Below are 19,463 nucleotides of genomic sequence, written 5' to 3'. Positions count from 1 at the left end.
GGATAGTACAAAGTTCAAGACTTCACATTTCTAGGTCTTTTCTGCTTACTTTAAGTCAGGTATTGAGAGAGAGCGAGACAGTAGGCATGTGCATGAGCTGGGGAGGAGCAATGGCTGGGGTGGGGGGGGGGGATTATCCCAAGCAGGCTCTACACCCAGTGCAGAGCCCAACATGGGGATCCAACTCATGATGGTCAGATCATGACCTGAGCCAAAATCAAGATTCGAACACTTAACCAACTGAGTCACCCAGGTGCCCCTAACTCAGGTTCATCTTTTTTTTTTTTTTTTTTTAAGTTTATTTAACTACTTTGAGAGAGAGGAAGAGAGACAGAGCACGCAAGCAGGGGGAGGGTCAGAGAGAAAGGAGAAAGAGAATCCCAAGCAGGCTCCATAGTGTTCAGGTTATTCTTAAATGAAGTTTGTTATGTCGGTGAGACTGCACAAACTAAGTATCCATGATGGGGGGGGGGGGGGGGGGGGTGGTGGAGAACAAATTCTATTTTACTATTCTTTCTTTACTCGTTTTTAAAGTAACTTGTTTGTTGTCCTGGTTTATCAATATTGTGGGGAAAGAATTTCATGACCTCTGAGGTTAAATTCTCATTCAGGCTGAAAATAAAATGGCTTTGTTTTCATTCACAAATTTTCTCCTGTTTAAAAACAGTAAATCTAACCTTTCCTTAACAAAAACACAATAATCCTTTCCAATCTGGCCACCTTGTCACATGATCTAATTGTCTTCTTCATCAGTATGGAGAAAACTCACTTGAAAATTAAAAAAAAACAAAAAATCACTCCCTGGGTTAACTTCTTATAAATGTCATCAATAACAATTATCTAACATTTATAATCTCCATAAAGGCAAGGGCCAAGTCAGTCTTCTCCACTGTATAGGAAGAGCTTGCCATAGTGCCTGACAGAGTAGGTGCCCAATACACATTTAGCAAATGAATAATATGCAGCAGGTACTATAATATAAGTAAAACAATCCATGTTCTCCATAAGGACTTATAGTGGAAGAGGCAGATAGAGGTTTGATTAAAGTATTTCCTTCCAAAATACATTAGCCTTTTATTTATAAACAGGTAACTGATTTTCCCACTACAAATTTATTTTGTAACAACTGCCTCCTAATGAAAGGAGTATGGGTAAGTTAAAGGTCAGCAAGAAATTCTACCTTAAGTTTAATGGTCAATTTTACTTACGAAAGTGCTTTCACATTAAACAACACATTCTCTACAATCACTCCAAGCATTTTATTAACCTCATCTTACAGATGCAAATACTGAGGCTAGCAAGATTAAGCAACTTGAAACTTGTAACTAAAACGTCCTAATGAAAACTAAAATTACCAAGAAGTGATCCATGCAGAAAATTTTTTGATTTGTTACTGTACAGTGTACCCTGTACTTTTTGTTTTTGATACTGTTTTACCTTTTTAAAAATTATTTAATACTTTTTGGTTTGTTTTGAGTTGTCAATTGACAAATTTTATATTTAAAAAATAATCTACACCACCACAGTCATTCAAGTTCTATATATCTAAGAATCACTAATTATTAAGAACTTGAATGTGTCTATAGGATATCCATGATAGTGAAAACAACATAAGCAAAAAAGAGATAGAAATGGGGTTATTATTACCTCAGTATCCTACCTCTCTTTTTGCTTGCTAATTCTCCACTAGAAAGATAAATGAATAATGGCTACTACATGTACAAGTCCAAAAAGGCTGAGAATTATTTTAGTAATGTAATTCATTTCATCCTACTACAAAACAATTAAGTTCACTAGAAAGTAATTTTAAATGTTAACTGTATAGGTTTGAGGTAGAAAAATAAGATGTATAAGATTAAAAGAGGGAAAAAAAGCAATTCTCAATGACTTCTTAGCCAACCCTCAAATAAAGCAAAGAACAAGAAAATGAGATAAAACAATGAACAAAGTATTGGGAATAAACATACAATTGAAAGTCTGCTCAGACCATTCTACTAATCTTGTGCCTCTCCTCCCCCAGCTTCTGATAAAGATACAAGAGGGCAGTTCTACTTCTGCAGGCAAGAACTACTAAGAACAAAAAATTAATATAAGGTATTAGTGATAAGGAAATGTTTTTACCTTGATTTACCTGAGATTGCTAAAAGTATTTCTCTGGTCCTTTTTCTTTTAGCTCTAATTATAAGTATTTTCAAACACATACATATGTTGAGACAATAGTATAATGAACCAGAAAAAAGGCACCAAAAAAATGTAAGTGTTCCCCTAGGAAACATCTGGGTTGGCAGTATCAGTTTAAATAAATGACCACCAGGAGGAGCTCACCTAGTATAACTAAAGGGCCATGGAGATAGTCATTCAGATATACTCGAATCAAAGGAAAAGGGAAGGCTAATTAATCACAGAATGCATAAGTCTGGGTCTAAACACTTCAAATGCCACTAGGTCAATAATGAAAAACAAAACAAAACAAAACAAAACTCAACCCACTCAATCCAACCAATTTACTCCAGCCAACACCCAAGACTCACAAAACCTGCAGATATCATTATTTAGAATTCTCTGCCAATTTCGAGCTATTAAGATAGATTACACAATTTGATTGTCCAAACTGTGAAAATTCACCCTCCAAAACAATTTCCTTACAAATCAAATACATTTTTCCAAATCATCATGTGCTTAGAATTATTTAAGGCTATAAGTAAGTCAGAAACAAAAACTGAGATTTACCAAGATACTATTTTATAAAGTTTGTTACTATTCAAAGCACATTTTTTCATCATGTATTTTATATATAGACTTCAAATTTTTATATACTATAGGAAATATGCCCCTTAAATAAACTTCAGGAAAATTAAATACATAAGTGATTATAAATGACTTTCTCACTCTTTTCAAGAAGACTGATTTATAACATTTACATATTTGGAGGTAAGTGAAAGTGGAAAGTAGAGAGAACTGCTACATAAATTCCAGAGGCCAACACTAACACTGTGTTCTAGATTTGTTCCAGGCGGCACCATTCACACAGAATGTATCTAGAGTGGTGCAACTCAAGTGTACTAAGGAGAGACAAATAAAACTTACAATAACCTATCAGCTAAAATACATTTCTTCTGAAAACAGCTACAAGACAGTCAAGCAGATTTGGGATGATACTGAAAGGGCTCATTTCATCTCAATTCCTCCTCTTTTTCAAAAAAGGTAGTTGTATTTTAAATCTACCCCAGGAATAGCAAGATAGGCAACTGTACCAAATCACTGCCATTAATATGTGCCTTCAACTTTAAGGTCTTGGTATTAGTTCATATCTACTTCTTGTACAATCAATTTAATCTTCAAAAAGCTCTAACTTCCCTAAATAATGAGAAGTTCTATATATTTTATCTAATATTTAGCTCTACTTGTAATATTAGAAATAAAAAGTGTATCTTGCTAACCAAAATTAAAGATGTTCTAGTTCTAGGCAACTTGAAAGAAGTTAATGAATGAACAAACAAGAGGGGAGCTAACCACCCATAAAATATTAACCAAGAATAATTTTAAATAAGAAGGATAAAGAAAATATATTATTTAATAATTAAAACAACATGAAATTTAAAATTATGTAATATTACTTGCCAAAATTTTGCCTCTAGCTATCTTTAAAATTTTGGCTAATCCTTCTGACAACCAATTACAAGAAAAACTTACATTGGTAATATACGGTTCAATAGCTTGCGCTGTCCTCTTCAGTAAAGCCTTTGCCAAATCATAGGCTTGTTTGTTTAAATTCTGAAAAACATAAAAAAAAAAACCTATATTATATATTATATTATATTATATTATATTATATTTGTTATATATCTCTAATTATGAAAAACAAAATATTACCTTTATTCAAAAAGCTGCTCCTGAGTACTAAATGAGACGACTATCTAAAACTCAATTCGAATAAAAGAGAAGGCAAAGACATTTTTCTTCTTTTAAGACTGACTAGTCTATTAGATCATAAGATCCCTTCCAAGAAAGGAAAATTACATTCTCTTCCTATTTCATTCACAGCATGAAGTAAACCACACAGAAACGGTCAACAAATTTTTATTAGATAGGAGAGGAGATAGTCATTCTACATCTAGTCCCGAAGTCAAATCAGTTCAGGGGAGTACAAACACAGGCTGTTTTACCTCAGGTCCAGAAGAACACGTCATAAGAAAATGAGCTGGGTTCTAATGTGAACAGGAATAGGGGGCCCATAGGTGGGGAAAGACAAAAGAGTTTGGGGCACCTATGGGACAGCAAACTTACTCAAGGACATCTCGGACCACAGGTAAGGCCAAGGATACAGCAAACAAAACAAACAGTAAAATATGAAAAGAAAAAAGGCAGAAGAAAAAAACATCTTAAGAAAACATGTTTCTAAGAGATTCTGGCAATGACAGAAACAATCAAGACCAAAGATCTGAAAGAAAATTGCTAGTCCAGTTTAAACATCTTACAGAAAACAGGTACACTGTAGATATCCTAAAACTCACATTCAGCATATTTTTAGATTTACATCTATTGATGCTTCTACTGAATTACTTCTTTCATTTCTAAATGCCGTTAGGTATTTTACTACATAATACACTACAGCTTATTTACTCATTCTCCTATTCATAGACTTTAAACTGTATGTCTTGTACATGCTTCTTTGTGCATATTAGACATTTTCTGTAAATTCTATCTCTGCCATTTTTTAAATGGGCCGTTTTGTCCTTATTTATTTGTAGAGTTTCTCTAAAATTCTATACACTAAAACTTTGTCAACTTTATGTATAACATATCTTAGTCTATACTTGTCTTTTCACAATGTTTACAGTATCTTAGAGCATAGGGAAGTTTTTAAACTTAATGTAACCAAATCTATCAATACTTTCCTATTTGGCTTGTGCTCGCTGTATCTTTCTTAAAAAAATTTCTTCTACAATGAGGTTAAGATGTTGTTTTATATTTTCAAATAAAAATTTAAAGATTTGTTTTTCAGATTTGTATCTTTATTCTACCTCTTACTTTTATGTATGGTATTAAATAATTATTTCCCATATGGATTTTCAATTGTCCTAAAACCAGTCATTAAATAAACAGTACATATTCCCTTCAATGACCTATAATACCCACACTTTGAAGTTTCTACATAACTATGCATCTATTTGTAAACTCTCCATTACTTCCATATGTCCCGTTGCCTACTACTGCCTGATTATAGTCAAAGGGATATGGAAACAGTGTCTTAATACTAGGTGGTAGAGTAAGTCCCCACTATTCTATTCTCCAAAATTAGTTATTATGGGCCATTTACTCTTCAATGTGAATTTTAGAATCAGTTAGTCAAATTACCCCCCCACACACACACAACACATATTCAAACTTTCTGTTTTGACTGAATTATCTATTAGTATGCATAAAACTGGAATCATGATGATACTGAGTTTCCCACCCATAAACATAACAAATCATGCAGAATATCTAAGTCTTCTTTTATACTTTTTCCTGAATTACAATGATTTTCAGCATAATTGTCCACATTTTTGTGAAATTTCTAAACAGCTCAAGTCTTTGTTAAAGCTACAAATTTATAAAATTATACCAACAGCCTTTAATATATTGATCTTATATCTAGCAACCTTGCAGAGTTTTATTTGTTTTAGAAAGTTATCTATACACTGTTTTGTGTTTTCTACACAGGCAGTCATATTACCTGCAAACAATTTCAGTTTATTTCTTCTTTTTAATCCTTTTATCTTTTATTTATCTCATTTTACTCCACTAAAGACACTTAATTGATGCAGATTAGAAATGGCACAGTTCCCTTTTTCCTGAGTAAATAAGTGTTCCTAACTCCAAAGAAAATTCTTCAGCATGTACCATATGTACAGTAGCATACATATTCTTACCACTTTTAAAATTTATTTTTTATATTTTAGTTAACATGAAGTGCAATATTGGTTTCAGAAGTAGAATTCAATGATTCATCACTTACATACAACACCCAGTGCTCATGACAAGTGACCTACTTAATACAGACACCTAGGCCATCTCCCACTCACCTCCCTCCATCAACCCTTAGTTTGTTCTCTATCATTGAGTCTTTTGTGGGTCATATCCTTATCACTTTGCTAAAAGGTTTTTATCATAAATTACACTGAATTTTATCAAACTGTCTTTTTCTACATCTACTGATACTTTTTTCTTTGATCTGTTAATTTACTAAATTACTAAATTACTAAATTACTGTAAATTTACTAAATATCTTAGTCTCTAAGATTCTCTAATGTTTATCCATTCTTATATTCCTAAAATAAAGCCAATTTGCTCATTATAAATAGTTTACACCATTCCAAATGTTATTATTTTATATTGAATTTATGTGATATGATTACAACTTTAGACTAAATTAGCCTATGACTCTTCTAACTTGCTTGGCTTTGTCTAGTTTCTCTATGAAGATTATATTCCACTCATAAAGTGAACTGTGGAGCATTTCTTCCTTTTCTATAATCTAGAAAGGTGTACTTGACATTTGAATTGTATGCTACTTAAATGATTAGGAGTTACCTCCTGATGTTCAGTTTAAGTTCTTTTGTGGTTGGTTTGTGTTCTGCTGCTGTTAACTTTTTTTTTTTCAACGTTTATTTATTTTTGGGACAGAGAGAGACAGAGCATGAACGGGGGAGGGGCAGAGAGAGAGGGAGACACAGAATCGGAAACAGGCTCCAGGCTCTGAGCCATCAGCCCAGAGCCCGACGCGGGGCTCGAACTCACAGACCGCGAGATCGTGACCTGGCTGAAGTCAGACGCTCAACCGACTGCGCCACCCAGGCGCCCCTGCTGTTACTTTTATTATTGCTGCCACTGTTGTTTGGGAGGAAGGGATTTTGTTCATTTTATGGATACAATTTTTAAAACGAATTCTATTTCTTTTACTGGTTAAAGGTTATTTAAAATTTTCTCTGGCAAGTTATATTTTCTAGGAAATTCTTTTACCTAATTTCAAATATATTACCATAAAATATTGTTCATAGAACTGTCTTTTTAGCTTTTTAATGTCTGTTGTTCCCCATTTCATTCCAAAACCATATATTGATACCATCTCTTTTTTTCTGATTCAACTTACCATGGATTTGCCTATTTAATACATTTTTCAAACTGCCAGCTTTGAGTTTGTGTGAAATGTACTGTATTTTCTATGTCTTTAATTTCTGTACTTGTTTTCTTCCTTGTATACGGTGTATAATCTGATTATTTTTATAAACTTCCTGAATTGGACACTTGGCTAATGAAATTAGATTTAAAAAACATTCAGGGTGCCTGGGTGGCTCAGCTGGTTGAGCATCCAACTTCAGCTCAGGTCATGATCTCACAGTTTGATGGTTCGGGCCCGCGTCAGGCTCTGTGCTGACAGCTCAGAGCCTAGAGGCTGCTTCAGACTCTGTGTCTCCCTCTCTCTCTGCCCATTCTCTGCTAGTGTTCTGTCTCTGTCTCTCTCTCTCTAAGATAAATAAACATTTAAAAATTAAAAAAAAATTTTTAAGCTGTATCTTACAAGTTTTAATATGTATCATTTTAATTATCATTTCTAAATATTTCAGAATTGCCATTATGATTTATTTTTTTGTTTTTGTTTTGTTTTTAATTTTTTGTTTTCTTTCTTGCCCCCCCCACCCCCACCCCACCAAACCCTTGTCTTGAGGGCTGACTTTCAACAGATCACAGCGAGGGAGCAGCTCTGCTATGTACAAAACCCCAACCATTATGATTTATTCTTTTGACATGTTAATCATGGTTGCTATAAACTTGTTTGTTTCAAATCTTCAAAATTCCCAAACTTTATAATCATTGGGAAAACTGTTAAGATAAGCCACCAAGTGGTGAATTTGTTTCTTTCTCTTTGTAATTCTTTCAGTTTATACTCTATATATTTGAGCCTACATACATGCAACTTTGAATATCTTCCTGAGAACTAAATGTTTTATCATTGTACAAATCCCTTCTTTACCCAGTAATGACTATTACATCTGATATTAGTACAACTTGTTTTAGTTTTCTTTCAGTTAATATATGCCTGGCAAGTCTTTTTTCCATCCTTTTATAAGCTTTTGACTTTTTTGTGACAGTACTTTTGTTCTTATCTCTTTGACCAACTGTATTATTATTATTATTATTTATTATTATTATTATTATTATTATTATTCCTATTTTGTGAGAGACATGCACAAGAGATAGTGGAGGAAGGGCAGAGAGGAGAATCTTAGGCAGACTCTGCAACCGGCATGGAGTCCAACACAGGACTCCATCTCAGGACCATGACATCATGACCTGAGTTGAAATCAAGAGTCAGACACTTAACTGACTAAGCCACCCAGATGCACAACACTACCCCCTCCCCCCCGGATTATTTTCAATCCAGTATGACAGTCTAAGTAGCAAATTTAGACCATTTACATTTATTGTAATTCTTTCTTTTACTCTAATCCTGAAAATTTTAATATGAATACTTCAAGTTTGATGTTAATCAGCAGCTCTATACTCCCCACCACCACCAGGATTAGATCACTCACTGACTCTCCATTAAGCCATTCAATCTCATCTGTTATTTGTTATTCGTATCCAGTAATTCGGGACTATTTTGTTAACATCCCTGTAGTCATTATCATTGCTACTATTTTTTTTAACGTATTAGTTCTTATTTGGAGCATTTCTTTGTACATCATTATTTCTTGTTCCTTCTTTTAATTCAACTTCCATCATTCTACAATACTCACATAGTTCATTCAGGAAGAATCTATTGACAAGTGAGTATTTAATATCTTAATTGCACTCAAATTGGATATGTGACTACACACACCTACACATACATGCACAGTTATTTTATCTTAGCACTTTGGAAATATAGTCCCATTATCTTCTGGCATTTATCCTTGTTACTGAGAAGTCGGCAATAGATTAATCTTTATTCCTTGGTAAGTGTCGTGCCTTTTCCCTTTGGGTGCTTTATAGATTATTTGGCATTCTAGAATTTCTGTTGGCATTCTAGAATTTCTCCAGGATGTTCCTGGACTGGGATTTATTTTTATTTATTCTGCTCATGACTTTTGCCACCTAACCCATAAATCCATGCATTCCAACAGTTCTGGAGAATTTTAAGCAAATTTTTATTTAAACATTTCTTCTCTACTCTCTACTTTGTGTTCTGAAATCACTATAAACTATATTGGTCCTTTTCATTCTGTTTTTCATGTCTCAGTATTTTTCATGTCTTCTTTATCTCACTTTACCTGTATAATTCCTTGATCTATCTCCTAGTTTTCAAAATCTTTTATAACCCAATAAAGATCTTAATTTCAATGACCATTTCTCATTTCTACTTTTTTCCTAAACTTCTTTCATATATCTAGCTATTATGTTTTTAACTCTTATTTTCATGCCTTTGATCCCTTGAAGCATATATTATCTTTAAATCTTTTAAGGTATTTATTATTTTTATCTAACAAATGTATTATCTGAATGTTTAGGTCTATTTGCAATATTTAACTTTCAGCATTGATGGACTATTTTAAGAATCTGGAAATACTAGAGGCACCTGGGTGGCTCAGTCGGTTAAGCGTCTGCCTTTGGCTCAGGTCATAATCTCCCGGTTTGTGAGTTGGATTGTGAGTTGGATTGTGAGTTGGAGCCCTGTGTCAGGCTCTGGTCTGAGAGCTCAGAGCCTGGAGCCTCCTTCAGATTCTGTGTCTCCCTCTTTCTCTGCCCCTCCTGCATTCATGCTGTCTCTCTCAATAATATAACAAATAAACGTTAAAAAATTTTTTTTTTTAAATCCGGAAATATTAAATTATGCAGTCATCTTCATGGAAGCACTTTTTGTGTGAATGTCATATACTTGTGAAATTAGATTATACCGTGCCAGGAAGTTCTTCAGTTTGCACAGATCTTTATACTCATGACTCCCTGGCCCCTCTTTTTAACTCTTTTATCCCTTTCACAGAACCATTATTTCCAACTGTTTACTGGAGAGTTAGTCATTTTCAAAGAACAAGACACACAAACAAGTCTTGATTAATATCACCAAAGGAAGAAACACTGTCATGAACATATCCTTTGTCCAGAAATTAGTAGAGACTTCCCTTTTAATTTCACCCCCCACTCCATCTAACTACTGCTGTCTTAGAACTAAGGCTCTAACTGCTTTCAGCATCTCCTGACACATAAAGTTATATGATAGCATCTAAGTAGTATTAACTCACTCCTTGAAACATATCCTACACCACACAGTTATTACAGATATTTTATCACATAAACTACATCTACTTAATTAGTAACTAATAAGTGTACCATGTTTTACTAATATTTATTAATATTAACCAATAAAACAGATTCTCTAAAACTAAGGTTAAAGCAGGAAAAATTGTATTTGGAACATAAGCACAAATTCTTGACCTTAATATTAACAGGCTTTAGACATATTGGTATATGTTGCTACTTACCTTATGTGCAGGTACCAGATTTACCAAAACTGTATCCAAAAGCTCCTGAGATACCGTATCACCTTCACAAATAATAGAACTCATGAGGTCTACCATGTGCATATGAACTTTCTGATTGTGGCCATTGCTGAAATTCAAAATAGATATTTTATTTAAAGCATACAGGATTCAGGGGTGCCTGGGTGGGTCAGTTAAGTGTCGGACTTCTGGTTTAGACTCAGGTCATGATCTCAATGTTCAAGAGTACAATCCCCACATGGGGTCCACAGTGACAGTGCCAATAGTGGAGAGCCTGCTTGGGATTTTCGCCCTCCCCCTCCCTTCTCTCTTTCTCCTTCTCCCTCCCCTCCTCCCTCCCCCTCCCTCTTTCTCCCTCCACCACTGCCCCTTCCCACCTGTCCCTTGTTCACGCACATGTGCACATAAACATTTTCCTAACACTAGTACAACATGAAGTATTAGGATATATACAACTTCGCAAAGCACCACGCCTTCTCTCAAAAATAATAAAAATAAAGTGTACAGGATTTAATCATAACATGGTGCTGAAGAACACTACTTTATAAAACATTATACTAAAATATCAAATCAAATTCCATATATTCACTTAAAGCTTCCCTCTAGGGGCGCCTGGGTGGCACAGTCGGTTGAGCGTCCGACTTCAGCCAGGTCACGATCTCGCGGTCCGTGAGTTCGAGCCCAGCGTCGGGCTCTGGGCTGATGGCTCAGAGCCTGGAGCCTGTTTCCGATTCTGTGTCTCCCTCTCTCTCTGCCCCTCCCCCGTTCATGCTCTGTCTCTCTCTGTCCCAAAAATAAATAAACGTTGGAAAAAAAAAAAAATTTAAAGCTTCCCTCTATTCCAAATCTTATAGGAGCATCCAAAATATATTTTAAACTGTATTTCCTAGATTGCTTTTCCCTAATTTTAACCAGTCTCACAATCAAAAGCAATTGAATCAAATATCAACTTTAGTTTTGCCTTAAATTCAGAAAATCAAACTGCTGCGAAGTTAATTCTAGTAGATAATTTTAAAGAATACACAAAAACTCAACTATTTACATGAATCAAGGAGCCAATAATATTTAAAGATAAAAAATATAATCCAAAAAATATTTTTATATTGGCTATATAGACTGCCTTATGCCACTCTTGTATTATACCTTACAAATTAAGTTCTATTCACTTTTAAAACATCTATAAAAATAATGTTAGTGAGGCTTTAAGTTTATTTATTTATTTTGAGAGACAGAGAGAAAGCACAAGCAGGATAGAGGCAGAGGCAGAGGCAGAGGAGGAGAGAGAGAAAGAATCCCAAGCAGGCTGCACCCTGTCAGCTCAGAGCCTGACCAAGGGCTCGATCTTGATCTAACCATGAGATCACGGACCTGAGCTGAAATCAAGAGTCGGTAGCTTAACAGACTGAGCCAAGCAGGTGCCCCATGTTAATGAGTTCTAATGTTACTTAGAACCTTCCAAATACTCATCATAACAAACAGTTAATGCATATTCACTTATAGGTTTTAAATTCTATGTATTTAAAATAAGTTATATGCCTAGTAAAATGAACTTACTTTATAACTGAAAATAATGTTCTGTATAACTGGGTAAAAATTTCATTGCTATCTTCCAACTCAAAGCATATGTTATACGACTTGACCCAAGCAATGTTCTAAAAATAAGAAATAAAAAAAGCAAAAGGTAAACACTTTAATTAGTAAAAATATACAAGCAAAAAACCCAATTTGAAATACCATCTCAAGATATATTGCTTACCTCAAGTAAGTAAAAATACCTATTAAATTGTGGGCTCTTTGTATCCTCTAGCCCCTTCAACTGCCTTGTTATAAACATAAATATATCCTTCAAAAAAAGAGACAAAGTATTGTTTAGATTATGAATGCTAAGGAAAAATATTCACTAAACTCCTAAAGCTAATTCAGCACTCATGTGTATCTACCATAATAAAGAACCAGGGGGAAAAATTGTATTTAGCTGGAACTTCTTAGAAAAATCTTACCATATGGAAACACTAAACATCTTATTGCCCTTCACAGGAAAAAAGTAAATAATTTACCATGCTCTTAGATAAAGAAAAACCTCCATCTTAAAGCAAGTTAAAAAACTAGACCCAAAAACTAGTAAACCAAAATTTATCCTATTATGAGTATAACAAAGGTGGCAGTGACTGAGAGCTAATTAGGTTTGCTGGAACAGCACTATATAGATAATTATACAGCAAAAACACAGCTTGGGAAACTTAAAATTCCAAAATAAATCACCAAGTGAAAATATACTAGATCACAGAAACTTAGAAATTTTAAAAAGACCTGTGGAAGTTAACTTATAAAGCTTTCCTACCTAATCATTGTAATTACTTGTTTTTCCCCACCATTTCTTGATCTATCCCCATCTCCTGGCTTTTGATTTTTTTACTATGTCTTCCTTTTGTACCTGGATAGAGATAGGTTCAATGTCACTTTAAGGCAATTTTAAAGTGCCTTAAAGTGGAGATAAGCCTTTTAAGATCTTAGAAAAGGGTAAAATTTAAAAAGCTAATTCTGCAAAGGAAGCATGCTAATCAATCAATACTAAGAAAAAAAAAATTTCTCTTCTAAATAAAATGATAAGAATATTTTTAAAGGAGAAGAAAGATACAGGTAACTGACTAGCTTTTCAAAAAAAAATACTATGAAAAGTACAACCTGCAAAATGGTTACTTTGATAGCAATACTGTACAAAATACATCCTCTGTGAATAAACCCTCCTAGTGTGATTAAGAGAAAACTAAGTGCCACATTGACTACCTGGAGATAGAAAGAAAACAATCATTTATAACCTCTACAACAATCACTGACCTATTACACATGAAGCCAGATGTACAAAAAGGGTTTTCTGAGGACAACAATAAATTGACAGTGGAAATACGAGGATCAATGTGTCAGTTTTCTATTGCTGCTACCACAAAGAAAAATACAAACTTTATGCTAATCAATAGTGAAAACTACTCCATAAATATTTAGAGAACATCCTCGAAATGATTAAATTTTAAGTACTACCTCAACAAAAGAAAAAAAAGAGGCATTTAAAATAAGACCAAAAAATATGAACAGAAAATATAAGATACTTTAAGTTTTTCAGGGATGGAATAATCCAAAACGATGCTAATTTAGTCTCAGCTCCTCAATATTCTTCCTATAAATTGTCCTGTTATAAATAGAACAGATGTGTAATATTCTTTTGGGAGGACTTTTCACTACCCAAAAGCTCTAGGATAGGTTACTGATGATGCAAACTGAGAAATCCACAAGAGGCAGAAGAAACCTGTGGCAGTACTCTTAAATTAGACCTTCCTCTTCATCAGAATGCCAACAAGACGCTAGTAAGGAAGAGCCCACATCCCATCTCCAAATTAGAGGTTTATAATTACAAAATAAAATATATACCTGGGTACACAAGTCCACAGATCAGCTCATGTTATCTACTTAAACCTCTGACCATTCTCAAATTTCACAATTCAATTCCACCTTTAAGTGACAAATACTGCCCCTATCCTGAGATTCTTTACCAAATTAAAATATTAAACAACTACGACCAAAGCAGGTTGGGCATTCCATGCTAGAATTTTGGCAGACTTGATGAAATGAGCAAGTTCCTCACTCCAATTATCAAGAAGCAACTCCATGAAATTAGGGGCTGTGTGATGACTCTTTTTCACCACTGTAAACCCAGTTCCTGACACATAATTAAAACATCAATACTTGTTAAATGAAATAAACCTAAACTGTCTGTCATTTTATCCACACTGGGTATTAATAATCTTCTTACGGATTCATTCTCTAACCCACAGTTTCCACAATTATCTTTTATCATTACTGGTTTTTCTCATTTTCTAACCTGCTTTATTCAATATCTTTTTGCACAGCTCTAGTTATTTCACACTTCCTAGCAGCTGGACTAATCATGCTAGTCTCCTTTTTTCTTTCCTCTTTTAAAGATTCTCCATTCATATGGCTTTACTCGCTACTACTTTAAACAGGTACTAGGAGTCGTTCCTAACTTTTCATTAAAATTCTGTTCACTGTATTGTCTTCCAAACAATTCACATCACAATCACACCTTCCTTTAAATGAATGACTCATATGGTATACATTCAGGCTTATATTAAATACCATGTTTTAAATAATGAATATGGTCTTCAGTATGGATGTTCAAAAGGGAAAAGTGTCCCCTCCAAGTGCTGCTGAAACAGAGCTAATGATAACATACTATAAAAAGTATAGAGTACACTGTACTAATCTACTTCTTATCCTAAGGATCAAAATTCTTTAATAAAAGTAAGTACTAAATGGGGTGTGTGTGGGGGGGGGGGGGTCTTTAAAAAGTAAAGTTGTTTAATAAAAGACTGCTGCAGGTAATGTCGAAAAATCCAAAGAAATTATCCAAATACCTTAACTTCCATTTTAGTTAGAAAGATAAATAGAAGCACCAGTTACTATTTTAAGTTCTTTAAGTCAGTACTTGCCTTTAGTTTATCAGGGGATGTGTAAGGAGCTTCTGGAGCGTAAATCCTGAAAATATCAGCAAGGCAGCAGGCTACCAATAAGCGAACATCTTTATCAGGATGCTTGAGGAAAAAATCTGAAGCAAGATGTAAAGCTAGGTTTAAATAAAGCTCCTTTTCTTCTTCAGAGTCCTGGTCCATATCCATGAAAGTTTTCACAACCATCTGTACAAAAATAAAATAATGAAATAATGAAATCTTTCATGCAAAAATACAGTCATTTGAAATAACATCCAAATTAATTGCAAAGATTAACTTCCAAATAATTAATATAAAGTACTTTCATTTTTCCTCTGAGAGAGAACAGATCCTTCTAAAACTACAGAAAAATAACTTTTCTTTTAAAAGACTAAAATACTTTCCATTTACCCATCATACCTGCTTGCCAAATAAGTTTAAAACTAGCCTTATATTTAACAGAAGACCATTTGGGAAGAGAAAGAAAAAAAAAATAGTTACAAACAGAGAGGGAAGCAAACCATAAGAGAATCTTAAATAGAGAAAACAGGGTTGATGGGGATGGGGGGGGGGGGGGAGACGGGGAAAATGGGTGATGGGCATTAAGGAGGGCATTTGTTGGAATGAGCACTGGGTGTTGTATATAAGTGATGAAAAACAGGAATCTACTCCTGAAGCCAAGAGCACACTGTATATACTGTATGTTAGCTAACTTGACAATAAATTATATAGATATTTAAAAAACCCAAACAACTAGCCTTACATGGCATTTCTGGTCTTTTACAACTGGACTAAAAGGAGTATGTCCTTCTTAAAAACTGCGCCCCTTTTTTATATATAATATACCTAATCCTTATATTATACTTCTTAGGAAAAGAAACAATTTATTTTTTCCATCTGAGCCATAAACCATTCCAGATATACAGATTTATATATTCAGCTAAAAAAGAATATATAAATATATTTAAGAAAGGATGATGAAGATGCATTCCTAAACACTAAAAAGCGACCATGAAGTGACTACCACAGCATCCAACAAAATATTTCTTGTGCCACGGTAAAAGAGAATATGACATGGATAGTTATTAGCAGAACTCACTGACATGTATGGAGTGAGCAGAAATAACCTATAGGAAATGGTTCCTTTTTCAAAAACATTTACATAAAGGAAGCAGGACAGAAATAAAAATGGTGAGAATTGGTACCATTTGAGTTCTGTAAAAAGCTTTCTCTAATTTCAGTACCAGTTGTCGCAATGAACCCTCCATCTGTACTATTCTTACTTCAAATGAGACTTTAAATCGCCTAACTTGACAGGAGCACACATTTAAATACAATTCTAATGGAAAGGTAACCACCTGGCATCCACTAGGTGGTGCTGCGAATACTAATCAACAAGTAGGGCTGCCACCAAGTATCAATAGCTATGAGTTGGTCCTTAAAAAACACAAGGATTTCTACTCTGCCAGAGAGCTAGACTTCTGAGTAATAAATCATCTAATGTGTTGCTAGGGAACAGTGTTCCTCAGAGGGCAGACCCTCAGTTCTATTATGCCAGACACCAGAAACAACAGTAGACTAATCCTGCTAGTGGGGCACTACAGTTAGCTTAAGGGCACGAGGTCCAGAGTTACTTCCTAACTTATTAATTTTATTGATGTAAGATGTATGCTTTGACGGCCTACGCATATTATGAAAAGAGGCAAAGAAAAAAAAAGAGAGACCCACATGCAGGAAACCATTACTTTCTCTAGAATCTCTTCACCAAAGAGGAAGAGTTTCAGTATACTTTGAATAAAATATTATAGGAAACTCTAGAAATTATATAATGACACCTTACCTGTTAACAAATTGTTGTAATTCACAAAACTTATCCCCATAATTGTACATTTCAAAAATTACCATCAGCCCACATTAAATCCTTTTTATAATTCTCTAAGAGGGTTGCTAAAAATATGGGTAAGTATAAGTATAAATTAGGAAACAAAAATGAAGGAAAAGTATATTAACCAGATTTCTGGGCATAGATGTCAACAAAATAATGAAAACATATTACAAACACTAAATGTGAGCACTGTGGAAATCATTCCACCTAGATTAACAAAGTTTACTCAAGGGCTAGATAATGAGAATCCCTCAAAATTGTCTACAACTCAAATGGTGTTATAAAACTCAGTAACTCACATTTAAGTTGTCTATTAAAGATGTCTGAGAAAATAACATCTCTACGAAACACTAAATGTTAATCAGCCTTTAAGTATAATTTCTGCATTTAATAATACTTTCTTAGCATACAATAGAGAAGTTTACCTATCACTGCTGAAATATAATCTGAGGAAATAAATGAATACTCGCTTCTCTAAAAAGTCAATAGATGAAGAGAATGTAGATACACAGAAAATGGAACATGTCATATAGAAAGGGCTTGTAGCTTCACTATTTTTAACAAAACATACACAAGTTCCTAACTAGATATAACACACACAAATTGGTATTTTTAATGTGCTCAAAGATGTCTTTTCCTTTGAATAATAAACTTCCGATATTTTTTGACATTCTAATACTTTATGCATAAAGGTATAATACTAAGACTTTATAGGAAATTTACGAGCATTAGGAATAAACCATGCAGCAATACCCATAAAACAGTACTTTGCTTTAAGGTTCCTAGGCCTTCAATGATTAATTAAGGTAGGTTTTCCAGTCTTAAAATACTGGATAAATAATAATAATGTATCAAGCAACATAAACGTCTAGGTAGATATAATCTAGAAGGGAAAAAATGCTGAAAAATAAAAACATGTCCACTAACTGATGAATTAGCTTAACATTCTCTTTGGCCATTCTGCTCCTTTAACCATTTTATAATCACAGGGACTATCACTGCCCTGAAGCAAAAGTAAAATATTGTTCAAACACATATAAAGAGACTCTAGCCATACAATGACTGCCTCATCTATGGAAGTTCACCATCAATCTTGATTCATTGCTGCATGTCAGAAGCAGGGAGAGAAGCTAAAAGTAAAGCACTTTAACCTACTCTCAAAATAACTTACAAGAAAGTAAAACACAGCCTGAGTGCTCAGTACAAAGACTGTAAACTTCCTTTCTTAGAGTAAAATGGTTGTTTTCTAAAATAAATGAGATATAGAACAAAGGAGAACTCTCTACAGACAACAAAGAATATAAAGAGTACTACAGATTGATTCTTTATGCTCAAGTATAGGAGGCCCTAGAAAGCCATTTTTAGCTTTCATTTGCTTTTTTAGCTTTCATTTGTTTTTCAGATGCCCTAATAAAATACAGCTCTATGTGATTTCCACAGGTAACAGCCCACCCTAAACAGATGCCCCCAAAATGTAACACAATTATACTCACCTTTAACCGTCTCACCATTTCCTCTTTAGATATTTTATCTGAGATTTCTTTGACACCAGGAGGATAAGTAATTTTCCCATCATTGGTCCTTGTCTTTGAATGAGCCATGATGGAAATATTTTTACCCCTAAAATAAGAAAACTATTAGATGCAAACCAAAAAATAAGTATAAACAAAATTAATAATAAACATAAGTTACCTATCTTCCCACCAAGTAATTTATTATAACTACTTCCTAATTTACAGTAGGTCACCTCTCTAATTAACGAAAAACATTTTATTAAACATTTCCCCAATTTTTTTCAATTGTATGTTAATTTCCATTTCCACTACTGGCAAGCTAAGTTATTTGCACTAACCCTCCAACTACAAAAATTATAAATAATAAGGGGAAAAAAAACAAAATAAGCATGTTTTTTAAAGCATCACAAATTACTTGGCCAAAATAAAACCAAATACAAGACCTGAGAATAGTAAATGGAGCACTGGAACATTATATCCATTTAGGCTCTAAGGCCATTTGCCAACCCTGACAAATCTAGAGTTCAGTTTTGGTGGTCTTATGAGGCAAGAGGGACAGAAGTAAATCTCAACCTGTCAAAGTAGAATATCAAAGAGACCTTCCTGACATCAATGCAGAATACTACCCCATCTCCAAAAGAAATCACAAAGATAAGCCAGAAATCAACATGTGCCCATGCCCCCATCACCAGGGGACAGCAGAGAAAGCTGCCTTGGTACTAAGCAAGGCAACATAGATACAAGGGAGGTACAGCTAATTAGTTTTTGCCATGGGACTGCACGTTTGCTGAGGTTCATATTACCTGAGTTGTCCAGAGAACCTCAACATATGAACTCAGTGACCCCTGAGTGGTAGTACCTCCAAGCACCTAATTAAGTAAAATTCTACACCTGAAACAATCCCCACTATGATGTTTCCAGGGGTCAAAATGAGCACTATCAAGTCAAAAATAATCAAGAACCTGAAGAAACATGACACTATGAGAAGGAATCAGCAGAAATACCAAACACCAAGACAGGACACACAAAGACTTCAGAT

At 34.1% G+C, this 19,463-nt stretch overlaps 1 protein-coding gene across 6 annotated transcripts in view; it reads right to left on the bottom strand.

Annotated features, from left to right (window-relative positions):
* PDS5B (PDS5 cohesin associated factor B) overlaps positions 1-19,463 on the bottom strand; it is a 191,910-nt gene that overhangs the window by 108,332 nt on the left and 64,115 nt on the right. For all 6 annotated transcript variants that reach the window (XM_045473553.1, XM_045473563.1, XM_045473587.1 and 3 more), the window contains exons 2-7: positions 18,404-18,530; positions 15,029-15,232; positions 12,280-12,366; positions 12,078-12,175; positions 10,506-10,632; positions 3,694-3,774 (exon numbers count right to left, since the gene is read on the bottom strand). In XM_045473553.1, coding sequence (XP_045329509.1) covers positions 3,694-3,774; positions 10,506-10,632; positions 12,078-12,175; positions 12,280-12,366; positions 15,029-15,232; positions 18,404-18,511 — 705 coding nt within the window. In that variant the 5' untranslated portion in view covers positions 18,512-18,530. The remainder of the gene's footprint in view (positions 1-3,693; positions 3,775-10,505; positions 10,633-12,077; positions 12,176-12,279; positions 12,367-15,028; positions 15,233-18,403; positions 18,531-19,463) is intronic.

This window comes from Leopardus geoffroyi, chromosome A1 (assembly GCF_018350155.1).
Source record: "Leopardus geoffroyi isolate Oge1 chromosome A1, O.geoffroyi_Oge1_pat1.0, whole genome shotgun sequence".
NCBI lineage: Eukaryota > Metazoa > Chordata > Mammalia > Carnivora > Felidae > Leopardus > Leopardus geoffroyi.
Note: the sequence above shows the minus strand (reverse complement) of the source record. Positions and strands in the feature narration are given on the sequence as shown.